The sequence below is a fragment of the Pituophis catenifer genome, unplaced genomic scaffold (assembly GCF_029215685.1).
Source record: "Pituophis catenifer annectens isolate HBS135680 unplaced genomic scaffold, rPitCat1.0.hap2 SCAF_2, whole genome shotgun sequence".
Lineage (NCBI taxonomy): Eukaryota > Metazoa > Chordata > Lepidosauria > Squamata > Colubridae > Pituophis > Pituophis catenifer.
This window is the reverse complement of record NW_027256882.1, coordinates 172,395,555-172,409,130: the sequence shown is the minus strand read 5'-3', so window position 1 is coordinate 172,409,130 and position 13,576 is coordinate 172,395,555. Positions and strand designations below refer to the sequence as shown.

General features: G+C 40.7%; 1 protein-coding gene across 1 annotated transcript in view; it reads right to left on the bottom strand.

Annotated features, from left to right (window-relative positions):
- Positions 1 to 193: 193 nt before the first annotated feature.
- USP11 (ubiquitin specific peptidase 11) overlaps positions 194 to 13,576 on the bottom strand; it is a 31,081-nt gene continuing 17,698 nt past the window's right edge. The window contains exons 13-21 of the mRNA XM_070938050.1: positions 8,734 to 8,940; positions 6,823 to 6,944; positions 6,380 to 6,718; positions 5,483 to 5,553; positions 5,035 to 5,147; positions 4,528 to 4,677; positions 3,842 to 3,957; positions 2,797 to 2,885; positions 194 to 1,689 (exon numbers count right to left, since the gene is read on the bottom strand). Of these exons, the coding sequence (XP_070794151.1) occupies positions 1,519 to 1,689; positions 2,797 to 2,885; positions 3,842 to 3,957; positions 4,528 to 4,677; positions 5,035 to 5,147; positions 5,483 to 5,553; positions 6,380 to 6,718; positions 6,823 to 6,944; positions 8,734 to 8,940 (1,378 nt within the window). The 3' untranslated portion in view covers positions 194 to 1,518. The remainder of the gene's footprint in view (positions 1,690 to 2,796; positions 2,886 to 3,841; positions 3,958 to 4,527; positions 4,678 to 5,034; positions 5,148 to 5,482; positions 5,554 to 6,379; positions 6,719 to 6,822; positions 6,945 to 8,733; positions 8,941 to 13,576) is intronic.

Below are 13,576 nucleotides of genomic sequence, written 5' to 3'. Positions count from 1 at the left end.
CATTGCCTGATGTCAGCTGAGAAGCTATCAGATGTGGATGTTCTTGGTTTGTACTGACCGAAGCAAAATAGAAAGAAGACAAATCTTTACAGACCTTGGTTCAAAGCCCCCCCTAAAGGGGAATAAAGCAAGGCAAAAATGTTCTGAGTGTGCATCCTGTAAGGGATAATACCAAGGGAAAAGAGAGTCCATATGCCTTTTAAAAGAAGTTACTTTATGTACACATGCCAAAAAATATTTTCTTCTGCAAGATAACTTCAAGAGAAATAAAAGCTCAAAGAGTTGAGTGAAGGAATAATCTTCCAAACTCTTTAAGTAATTAAATGCACTATGTGCTCCTGCCAACAGTGAGTGTCCTGTGCTTGATCAACACTGCTTCCTGCTGTATTCCATCCACTGCATTGTGCACACAAACCTATTTACAAACTAGTGCAATCCCTGAGCCTAGAAGTAGCAACAGCAGTGGCAGCAGAGACTCGGTAAAGGGAAGAAGTCCCAAGTTTTGCTCAAACGGGGATACACCTGGTAGATATCAGGCCAACTGAGAAGAAACTTCAAGAGCTGGTACTTAAGTTTCTCCTACAGTCCTTAGGCTTAAGGGAACTGTAACACAGTACAGACTGAAAATGGCTGTCTTCCCAAACAGGTTTGGATGCAAGAATAAAAAGTAGGATTTTAGGGCTCAGTGGCTCAGTCACCTTAATAACTGAAGAGAAGCTTCAGAAATGAGGAATAATACAAAACTAGAAACATGCATGCGAGTTGCAGATTTCTACCAGATGCTGGAAGATGGGCAGGATAATATTGGAATTATTGCTTAATTGGGAAGCTAAAAGGAGGCACTTGGAAGGTAAATGACAAGAATATGAGGGACCACTTATCCAGACCTATCCAATGTCAGACGTAGGGCAATAGCAGGGAAGTGACCTAATTAGCCACAGACTGCACAGGAGTTAGTATCTCTGCAAATTCCTCCCAAAGCACAGGAACCAGCAATGGAGAAGTGGAGGTGAAGACATGAAGTCCGGAGCAGCAAAACAAGGGCAGATACCCTGATTAGAGAGTGGCCTAATACTGCGGGAAATTTGAGGGGGGGGGGGGGAAGTGCAGAGTCAGCATAAAAACAATGCATTTAAGTTTCCTTCCACATAGGAAACCTAGCACTAATAAAAGCATCTCAATTTTGAGATGTAAGAAAAAAGGGAATGGAGGCGACCATCCAGGAAGCCTATGTTCCCCCCAGCCATCTTATGATGTTGATGTAAGGCACAAGCCTTTTAAAGGGTAGTCAATCTTCCTCTCCACAGTGGGGAACTGTGCAAAGCAAAGAGCCTTGCATTTTGGGACACAGGAAGATGGCAGGTCTGCTTGTACTGGTAAGGGGCTCTATCTCGTCTCATACATCCCTGTCCTGCCCTTATTCCAAGGCCTGAAATCCAGCTGCCCCCTTCAGTTCAAGGAAAGGAACGTATATGGCTCTCCGCCTGTTGCAAATGGAGAAGGGAAGCAAGGTGAAGGTCAGTCCACATCCATGAAGTCCCGGTTTGCTAGCTCTTGAGAGTGAGAATCACAGCAGGCAGCATAGTCCTCCTCATTCCCACAAGCAGACGTACTTGTGGATGCAGCAAGGGGAGTTGGGTGGCGGATTTTGTCCTGGCGTTGATAGAAGAGGACATAGGCAGCTTTGGACTGGCAAGAAGAACAGGGGAAAGTTAATAAATGACAAAACAACAACACAGCCTGGAAGATACACTTGGGAAAGCAGTTTCCAGGTCGAAGAAAAGGAAAACATTGAATTGACAATGGTTTCCCATGTGTGTAAATCCCCTGAACTTGATGGACTATCAAACTGGCCGTGGAAAGATTACAGGTCCAAAAAAAAAAAAAAAAAAAACACACCTGGATTTGTTTATAAAATTTTGCATTGCTTTAATGTAAGAGCCATCATAGGAGATAAAGCTTTGCATTGTCATTGTTTATTCCAGCTTGGCCACTATGAGAAGAATGAAGATTCTGAAGCATGTCCTCAGAGCAGACTTCTTCAGTCTTAAAATTTAATCCACAGCTCTAATACAAGGATGTACTGAAACTGACCCCTCCAGAATCTGCAGCCCATAAAAGAATCACCATGCTAGCTGGATAGTATCTTAAAAAATACCAAGGCATCAAAAGCTGGGTTTAAATAGTTAACTTTAACAAAAGACATTCTCAAAAAGCTAGAGTCACATTCTGCACTTTTACTCCCACTGCAGATGCAGCACACATCTTACATAGCAAACCTTCATCTTACAGTGCCCTAAGTCGATGGCAAGACTAAGGAAGCAATCCGAGGCAAATAAGCCTCCTTTCTCCCCTATAGTTCGAAGTGACTCTTTAGAGCAGTGTTTCTCAACCTTGGTAGCTTGAAGATGGGTGGACTTTGACTTCCAGAATCCCCCAGCCAGCGCTGCTGGCTGGGGGATTCTGGGAGTCGAAGTCCACCCATCTTCAAGCTACCAAGGTTGAGAAACACTGCTTTAGAGACACCGGAACGTGTCCCATTTCTTAATAAGTAATATATAATTTATTTCAATCTGCTCCCAGTAAAAAGCCCAGCCTGCTTGGCAACATGCAGTTTCCAAGGTTCCATTCAAAATTTACCCATAAAACAAATGCAATTCAAAGAATATATTGTGTTGCAAGATCTGACAATTCGTGTAGTCAAAAGGTATGAAGGAGAACAGCGCTTCGATTATGCAGCAAGGCATTTGCCAGCAAAGTACTGAAACGAGCCCATCCCAATATGAAATGCCTTACCTCAATCTGGTTGTTTGAAACCGCAGACACGCTGCTGTCATCAAAATAAAACCACGTCCCAGTGTCCTTGTTCCGGGCAAAAGTAGTGTCTATAGAGTACAAGAGACGAGTCAGATCATTCTGTATTCTTTTGTTATCCACCAAGAAAACAAATGCGGTCTTATCACAAAGGAATTCAGCACAGTTGTGTTTTACGTCTGTTTCTTTACAGTTCCAGTGAATATATCCCCTGGGCTAAGCTCTTCTCTTTTTTCACTGTCTTTGCTTTCTAGTCATGTTGAACTAAGAGAGAATGACAGCCAATTCAGTCTAGCGGTTGAGGCACCAGAGTAGGAACAGTGTCTAGTTCTGCTTCAGGCACAAAGCCAGCTGGCTGACCTTGGGCCAGTCACTCTCTCTTAGCCCTAGGAAGCAGGCAATGGCACAGCACTTCTGAAAATCTTGTCCCAAAAAACTGCAGGGGCTAGTCCAGTCAGTAGTCAGGAATCAAGACTGGCTCAAAGGAATTAAAAAAGAGTGATCTTAGTCTCCTTCCTAAAAGAGGAAGAGAAAACAAGATTCTTTCCTTAAAGTTAGTTAAGTATTGGTACCATTGCCAGCCAAAAATTGGAGCAAGTTTTCAGCTATTACTTTGCAATTACTGTAAGGACAAACAGTCCTCATCAATCAGATGAGTGGCAGGCAGCTTGTGACCTCCAGATGGAGAGGAGGAGTGTGACAAAATAAAAACAAAAAAACCTGGCAGATGGGTTCATGGACCTGAAAGCTATAACTAAAGGCAAAATTTGGTAGGTTCTGAAAGAGAGAGGCTGGGGAAATCTTGTTTGCTTGTTTATTAAATTTATATCCTGCCCATCTCACCGATAAAGCGACTCTGGGTAGCTTACATTCTTATATATAGCTATCCTTCAAATATTTGCACATATCCCTTACTAAGAGCAGTATATTTTTACTGGATTATGCTTCAATTATTCTTCTTTGAGGCCCCTTATTTATCCCCACCTCCTTAAAAAAAAATTATTTCCTTTAGTTTCAGGATACATACAATGCCCATCCCGGAGGCCACCATAGTGGTTGGACACAGCAATGAGGTCATATTTGTACAGAGAAGCGTCAGTTTCTTTCTGGGGTTTGATGATGAAATCAGAAAAGTCCAGGTCCCTGTAAGAGAAATTACAAAGCCACTTTGTTTTTTTTCAACGGTTGAGTAAAGATACCCCAACAACAACCCCTTTGGAGAAAAGTCGTATATGTGCACAAAGGAATTGCTACTATCTCAATGTGTGCTCCCAGCTGCCACAATAACTTTACACTAATGCAGCCTTCCACCTCTTGAGCGTGAGATGTGTCTGACAACAAATTTCCATGGCTCACTGAGGCTGAGTTTTTGATGACCTCCAAAGTAGATGATGAAGGCTTTCAATCAGCTTTCACAATTTCAGAGGCCATACATTATCACTCATCTGTTTCCTCAGATGAAAGGATGAGTGTTCCCCAATTGCATTCTCCATGATCTATGCCAGGGGTGTCAAACTCACGGCCTGCAGGCTGGATGTATCACGCACTGGCCATGCCCATGCCCGATTTAGCAAAGGGGAAAAAAGTTCTGATACGTCATGTGACAGCGCGAGTTTGACACCCCTGATCTATGCCATCCAAAGACAGCCACATACAGCAACCACCCATTTCACTCCTGGTAACAAAAATTAATGACTAGGTCCCCTGGCTTACTGGATAGGGAATTCAACGAGGGTATCAAGTTTCTCCCGGGATAATTTGGTATAAGAGAAACGCTTGAGGTGAATAATCAGAATCTCCGGTAGTGACCATAAATCCAGCTTCTTGGTGGCAAGTTGGTGTTTTTTGCAGGTGGGACAATACCTGTAACAGAAAAACCCATAAACCTTACACCTTTTCCTTCAAGAGAATTAGCATTCCACACATTGGCTCCTTTCCCTCTCCCCAATCTTGAGAGAGAGGTTTTAGCTTGGAATGATCCGATAAACTGAGAGTTTATCATATATTCCAAAATCTGCTGGATTTTTTAATTTAATTTGTATTATTATGAAATAAGATCCACATGGATTTATTTGGCTCATGCAGCATCCTTGTTTTGTTACCTTTATCTACTGAATTTTGAAGTGTTGACCAACACTGAGTTAGCATCCAATCACCTCACACCATTCCCTGCTATCTCAATGGAAGAGGCTCTATCATACACAGGTTTTCAATTCTCACCAGGGATTTTCCTCCTCTAGCGTTTCCATGGTAGTGAACAACTCAATGCACTCCTGCAGTTTAACAGGGTTCTTCTCCAGCGTATAGCCCATACAGTCATGTTTGACGTAGCCCTAAGGGGAAGAACATCCATACATGATGGATAAAGTGATCAGAGGCTAACTTCTCCCCCAAGGCAGAAAGGAAGAATAAGGTCGTTTTCGCATTTGTACCTGAGAAAAAGTTTTGAGAGTCCGAGATATCATACATTAGGTGTTACTTTATTATCCACACAACTCTGTAAGATTGATAAAGGGTGACTAGCCTAAGACCTCCCGGTGAGATCTGTAGTAGAGTCTACACTTGTAGCTAGATTTCATTACAGTAGTCCGGGTTGAAGAACGTGAGCACAATACTACAGGAAAAACAGAAAAGAGAGGGTTCCCTACTTAGAAAGTTGCACACTCACTTCGGCCTCAGTCTCATTGTAGTAGCGCTTCTTCATTTCAGAATCCCAGTCCAGAGCAACATATGGTTGGGCTGAAGCAAAGGATGAGAAATTGAGTCAGAAATCCAGGAACACTGCATGTTAATTACATAGGTTCAGCACACTGGGCACAGGCAGGAGTGCTCTGTTGCCTTGACTTTCTCCCCAGCAAATACTGAGAGCAGCCAAGAGCAGCATTCACCTTTCCAGTCCTTAATGTACCATACAGTAGCTGTTTCTGTGGACATTTGGGCTCACCTACAAAATCCCAGAACCAAAGGGCTAAGAGACATTAGGTCATCCCAGTAAGAGACTGCTGAGATTAATGGGAGGGATTTGAATGATCTGACACAATGGGAACAAGTGAGAAGATGTAAAACAGGGATGGGGAACTATGGACATTTTACAACCTGTGGACTTCAACTCCCAGAATTCTTGAGCCAATCGTAGTCCCCCACTTCTGATCTAAAGGGACATACTGTAAGTATGATAGGTGACCTAGGAAGGGAAGCTAGCAGAGACAGGGAGAGCTGGGCATGGAGAGAAACTCTCATACTGCAATAACAGAAATAAATCTGGCTTGTGTAGCATCAACAAAGCCCACAGATGCAAACGAGTCAGCATTTGGGGTTACTGTCCTGACTCCTATCATGTATTGAGGCTCACAAGGACAAGACTCTTTTAGTCTTTCCATCACAGCCGCCATCGCAGGATTCCCTCGGCAACCCTTTTGTGACTGTACCAATGATGTTTCCTCAACATTCTCAATTTGGCCACCAACCCTCAAACTCCACCCACTCCCTCCACCACCACCAAACATTTTCTTAGCGGAAGCCTTTGTTACCACAAACTCGAAGTTATTCTACCGAAGGGACTTACAGTTGAAGGAGACAGGATTGCCTTCCTCTTGGCCGGCCAGCCAGTCACTGGTGCCATTAGAACTGACGGGTCGGAGTGTAAAAAGCAATTTTGGCCGCTTCTGGGGCAGGCAGCATTTGCGCTTCGCCTGGTTGGCTGTAGGAGGACTGGGACTGGAAGACGGCACACGGGGAGACTGGGGAGGCTGCGGGGGAGATGTGTTGGGGCTCTGCCTCTCCTCCACACTGGCCCCTTCCTCCCCCACTGATGTGTCTGAAGGGGTTTCCTCTGTCCCTGAGCTAGGGTCCTGATTGGCAAAGCCTTCCGCTGTTGTTTCCTCGTCTTCCTCCTCATCCTCCCCTGAAAATTACAGGTAAAGAAAGCAGGTGTGAATTAGAACGAACATCCTAATTTTTCCCTCCCTTCCTATTCAACACTCTTGTTATCTCACCAGTCTTCCTCACCTTCACTCAGCCCATTGGATCTCTTATTGTAGAGATCCTCCTCTTCTTCCTCTTCCTCCTCCTCTTCCTCCTCTTCCTCCTCACTCTGTTCTTCCTCAGAGTCTGGCCATGTCACATAGCGGCTGTCAAAGAGAGAAGCAAATCACATCCTCTGCCTGACACAGGGAGAAAGCACCTGCCCCTGTGACTGTAATCCAATGAAAGGAACAGTTGTAGAATCAGGGATGGACAGGTTCCAGGAGGCAGGAAAGAGAAATTATGTGGTCAGATGTCTGTCAACACTCATTCTTTTTTTTTAAACCCTTACAATTTAGTCAGACTTCTGATATAGGACCAGCTTGCTCTTAAGGACTGTGGAGTTTGTTCTCAGCTATCTCCAGAATCTTAGGCTAAGCGATTCCTATTATTTTATGCAAATCTGTATGCTGCCCAACTCCCAATAACCCTGGATGATTCACAAGTGAACAACATTAAAAGGAATAAATCAGTATAATAAGAGATATAAGGACAAGGAATAAAAGACAGCAATCAGAAAAGAAGAAAAAGAAACCCACATCAGTTAAAGGAGTTTCAATCACTCTTGTCAAAGAATCAGGTTTTGAAGGCTATCCAAAATACAGGAGAATCTCATTTCAGATGGCAGGCATTGTGAGAGAAGGCAGACTTACAGGATCTTGACAGGTGACATCATTTAATTAAACCTACAGTGTACCACCTTGCTGGATTGAATCAGCCAGGCAGATACTATGGGAAACAAGAAACTGAGTCCTGTGGGGCTTTATACAGTAGGTAACTCCAGGGCTTTGAATCACACCAGAAGCTGGCAACCAATGCAATTCACAAAGCAGAAGTATGGGCATACAAAGGCATGCCCCATCACTGCCTATACTGCTGCATTCTGGACCCATTGAAGTTTATGAGTGGTCTTCAACCCATGAAGTGTGAGTTGCAGTAGTCAAGGCGTGAGGTACCAGGGTGCAAGTGTCTGTTTGAAGGGCCTCCCAATCTAGGAAAAGCCACAGCTGGTGCCTCAGATGAAGCTGTGCAAGGGCCTTCCTGGTCACAGCTGCCACCTGATCAAGAAGCAGCTCTGAGTCCAGAAAGACTCATAGATTGCACTCCCTTCTTGAAATGGGGAAATGCTACCCCATCCAAAAATGTCAGAATCACAATCCCTGAGAAGCAAAACACTACCCTCTCTGCATAATTAGTTTGACTCTGCTATCCCTGAATGTTGTATTTGACCAGAAGGAAGGCGGCTGAGATTAAATGGCAGGCCATCATTTGGTTATGCAAAGGAAGCTCCAGGACTGGACTACTCAAAAAAAAAACCATACAACACACCCATAGGGGCACCTGCCAGTCCTGTAGCAGTTCTTGCACTTGTCATAGCTACAAAGTCCAATTCTCCTCTCAGGACTGCTTTTTCCCCAATAGCTAGCTAAGAAAATCTATCATCCTGGCCAGGTTGCCAGCCAGCCTGCTTCACCTCCCTGTTTTTTGCCATGACTAAAATCAGGAAGTGAACTCCAAACTAGGGCCACAAAAATGCTTTTTGGCCAAAATCAGAGCTTGGATCCTCCAGACCAAATCAATACATCAGTTGTAATGGTATAAAATAGAAATGGATTCACTTTGAATTACTGGAATAGCACTGAGTATAGACTTCCATTAGGCCATTATTTTCCCAATCTAGCCATCCTGCCAAGTATGTGGACTTCAATTCCCAGAATGCTCAGCAACAGTCCTATTGGTTGAGGAACCCTGGACATTCAAAACTTTTAGTTTGGGGGGAAGAGGCATCTGAATTGGAGAAAGCTGTTTCGGGGAAATATTCTCGTACATCTCTCCCTTCATAGCCCAGCTGTGAAGGAACTGAGCTAAACTATCTCAGAGATTGAACCCACTCACGAGAGCCGATGCAGCAGGAGCTGGTATAAGGCATCTGAGGAGAGCTGATCCCGGGGCACAGATACCAGAAGCGGGTGACCAAAAAGCACAACCCCATAGTAGCTGTTGCTGTAGTCCCGGCCCTGGGTACGCTCCCGAAGGTAGATTGGCAGTACCACTGCATCTGCTGAAGCCGGGTCTTCCAGGCAGGACACAGAAACCTCGTATCTGGAGGAGGATGGAGACATGCTATGAGGAGGAGGAGGAGGAGGAGGAGGAGGAGGAGGAGGAGGAGGAGGAGGAGGAGGAGGAGGAGGAGGAGGAGGAGGAGGAGGAGAAGCAGGGAGGAGACTACTTGCTTGTTTATAGTGTTTCATTTCTCAACCTAGCCTCCATTTATTTACTTATTTATTGGTTCGATTTATATGCCGCCCTTCTCCGGAGACTCAGGGCAGTTTACAATGTGTTAAGCAATAGCCTTCATACTTTTGTATATACCTGCTTAGTAGGGCTTTCACCCCCCCCCCCCCACAAGCGGTGTTCTTTTTTATACAAAGTCAGCTTATTGCCCCCACAATCCGGGTCCTCATTTTACCTACCTCGGAAGGATGGAAGGTTGAGTCAACCTTGAGCCTGATGAGATTTGAACTTGCAGTAATTGCAGGCAGCTGGTGCAACTTAATAGCACTTTAGTCTGCTGCGCCACCAAGGCTCTTAATTTAAATGTCATTCCAAGGTAATAAGCAGAACCAGAAATGCACAATAAACATAAAATTCTATAAACACAGTAAAAATAAATACTTTATACACCACACACTAAGAGGTAATGAGCCACTAAACAGTGCAGGGGGAACAGTGTCAATTATAATTACAATTGGAACCCAAAATCGTGCAAGATTGCCTAAATCTTTTTTTGATATAATGGATGATATGGAGCTGAGAGATATCTGGCGGGAATGAAATGTTGAAGAAAAGGATTTTAATTTTTTTTCTGATAGACATCAATCTTTTTCTAGGATTGACTTTATTTTAATCACTAATGATTTGTTTTCTAGGGTAAAGAAGACGAAGATACGTTCAAGAATTTTATCTGATCATAGTCCGGTGTGGATGGAATTAGAGCAGGAAAAGGGAGCCAGAAGTTCTTGGAGGTTAAATGAAAATTTGTTTAGATATGAGGAAAATGTGAAAGAATGTAAAAAACAAATGAAAGAATTTTTTGTTATGAATATGCACAAGGGTACACCTATGGAAATGGTTTGGGATGCAAGTAAAGCATATATGAGAGGAACCTTAATACATCTGAATAATAAACATGGATGTAGACAAGAAAAGAAATGGAGGGACTTAGAAGAGGAAATAAAAAAGAAAGAGCAGGCACTTATATTAAATCCAACAGATAAGAAAATAAGAAACAATAAATTTGTTGCGAGGGCAGTTTAATATGTTGATGGCAGACCAAGTGGCAACTAATCTACAATATGCTAAACATAACACTTTTTGTAATGCAAATAAACCAGGTAGATGGTTAGCTTACTTGTTAAGGAAAAAACAAGAGCTATGCACTATAGAAAAAATAGAATACAAAGGTAAAGAGGTATAACAACAAAATATGATTAAAAAAGCTTTTTTAGAATTCTATACAAAGTTATATGCTAGTGATACAATTCAAGGTAAAGATATAGATAGATATTTACAGGAGGAGAATATCCCTGTAATTACACCAGAGCAAAGGGAAGGATTGAACCAACCAATAACTTCGGAAGAAATTATTTTAGCAATTAAACAGTTAAAGGGGGGTAAAGCTCCGGGTACAGATGGACTGACAGCTGTTTATTATAAAAATTTGCAGTTAGAAATGGTAGAACCGCTTAAGGAATTATTTTGTAAGATTCAAGCCGGAGGAGATGTACCCCCTTCCTGGAGAACAGCTTTTATTTCATTGATTCCAAAGGAGGACCAAGATCGTAGTCAACCTAAGAATTATAGGCCAATATCGCTTTTAAATACTGACTATAAGATTTTTGCTAAAATATTAGCAAATAGATTAATGGTAATCACGCAACAAATGATTCATAATGACCAATCTGGATTTATAAGTGGGAGACAAATGAAATGTAATGTAAGACAAATTGTAAATTTATTGGAATACTTGGAAAGAAACAACCAAGTCCCTGCAGGGCTTATCTTTTTGGAGGCAGAGAAGGCATTTGATCGATTGAATTGGCAATTTTTATTGAAAATAATAGAAAAGATGCAGTTTGGAGAATATTTTATACAATCTATTAGAGCAATATATCAGAGACAAACAGCACAAATAATAATTAATGGTGCTTTAACAGAAACTTTTAAAATTGAAAAAGGAACAAGACAGGGATGCCCTTTATCACCATTACTGCTTATTTTAACTTTGGAACCTTTACTGAATAAAATACGAGGGTAAAATAAAATAAAGGGAATTAAAATTAGACATCATGATTATAGATTAAGAGCATTTGCAGATGACTTGGTAGTTACTTTAACTCAACCAGTACAATCAGCTACAGGTTTAATGGATATAATTAGCCAATATGGACAAATGTCTGGATTTAAAATAAACAAACAAAAAACAAAGATAATAACTAAAAACATGATGGTAAAGCAAAAAGAAGAACTAGAAAGACTAACAGGATTTGAAATAGTAAAAAAGGTTAAATATTTAGGGGTATATATTACAGCCTCAAATGTAAAATTATATAAAAATAATTATGAATTGTTATGGCAAAAAATACAGAAAGAGATGAAGAATTGGGGAAAACTACAATTATCTCTGTTGGGAAGAATAGCAGCAATAAAAATGAATGTTTTACCTAGGTTTCTATTTTTGTTTCAAATGATACCAATACTCAAGAAAGATGAAAATTTGAGGGAATGGCAGAAGGGTATTAATAACTTTGTTTGGGCAGGGAAAAGACCGAGAATAAAGTCAAAAATAATGCAAGATATATGTGAAAGAGGAGGTCTCAAAATGCCCAATCTAAGATTATACTATGAAGCAGCTGTCCTAACAATAATTAGTGACTGGATTAATTCAACAGAAGAAAGAATACTGAATATTGAAGGATATGATTTGTTATATGGCTGGCATGCTTACTTATTATATGATAAAAAGGTGGACAAGACCTTTAAAAGCCATATATTAAGGAATGCTTTGTTACGAGTTTGGAAAAAGTATCAATATAAGTTAAATTATAAGATACCTATATGGGCAATACCCAGACATGCGATAGAGAATATAAGTGTAGAACAAAAGCAAGAGGTGATTACCTATAAAGAGCTTCTTAAAATGGAAGGGGGTGTATTGCAGTTAAAATCCCTAAATGCATTAAAAAAAAGAAAGAATAATTCAAACCTGGTTTCAGTATGGTCAGTTGCAAGCTAGATGGAAAGAAGATCAGAGAATTGGTATCATGCAGAACAAGGAAAATTTGGTAAAACAAATTAGAGACCAAGGTCAAATGCATGTAAAAAGATTATATAATATATTGATAGAAATAGATTCAGAAACGGAATTAGTTAAGGATTGTATGATAAAATGGGCACAAAATATTCAGGAACCAATAATGATGGAAACTTGGGAAAAAATATGGGTTAGAAATGTAAAATTTACACAAACACAAAATTTGAGAGAAAACTTTTACAAAATGTTCTATAGAGGGCATTTAGATCCTAAAAAGTTGGCTTGCATGTATCCGAATTCGCAATCTAAGTGTTGGAGATGTGATTGTGATGATGCCACTTATTATCATATATGGTGGACTTGTAAAAAAGTTAAAGCATTTTGGATTAAAATATGGTGGATTATCCAAAATATTCTTAAAAAGATAAAGTTTACTCCACAATTGTTTTTGCTGGGTATAATTACAGATTGTACGGTTATAGAGACTAAATTGATTTTAAATTTAATAACTGCAGCTAGACTTCTGGTAGCGCAATATTGGAAGAAGGAAGATTTGCCTACTATTGAAGAATGGACATTAAAAGTAGCGAATCTGGCAGAAGTGGTGAAAATTTCAGCATATTTGAAAGATCATTCACAAGAAAGATATATATCGGAATGGAGAAGATGGATTGATTATATTCAAAACAAATATTGGACTAAAAAGTATCAAATAGCTTATGAATGAATAGAAGAAAAATTAAGAGTATGAATATTTAGTTAAGTAAAAGGGGAGTTAAAGTGTGAAAGGGGGGAAAGGAATCCTTAGCTAATTAGCTTAGTTTAGCATAAGATTGTTAATTGTTATACCTTGTATTTTGTTCTGGGAAGTTGGGGGGGGGGATAAGGAAGGGAGGGGGAAATATTTGTAATTTTTTTTTCTTTTTTGTAAAACACTCTCTCTCTCTCTCTCTCTCCCTCTCTCTCTCTCTCTCTCTCTCTCTCTCTCTCTCTCTCTCTCTCTATATATATATATATATATATATATATATATATATATATATATATATATAATTACAATTGGAAGACAAATACAAAGGCCTCAACTTGACGGCTATACGGGTAGCCCTCAACTTACAACAGTTCATTTAGTACCATTCAAAGTTACAATGGCACTGAAAAAAGGGATTGACAATCATTTTTCACATTTATGATCGTTGCAGCATCCTCATGGTCACATGAGTTACATTCGGATGCTGACAACTGGTTCACATTTATGACAGTTGCAGTGTCCCAGGGTGAGGTGATCATCTTTTGAGACCTTCCGACAAGCAAAGTCAATGGGGAAGCCAGATTCACTTAACAACCATGTTACCATACTTTTCGGAGTATAAGATGTACCTTTTCCCCCCTAAAAGAGGGGGGAAATCTTGGCACGTCTTATAC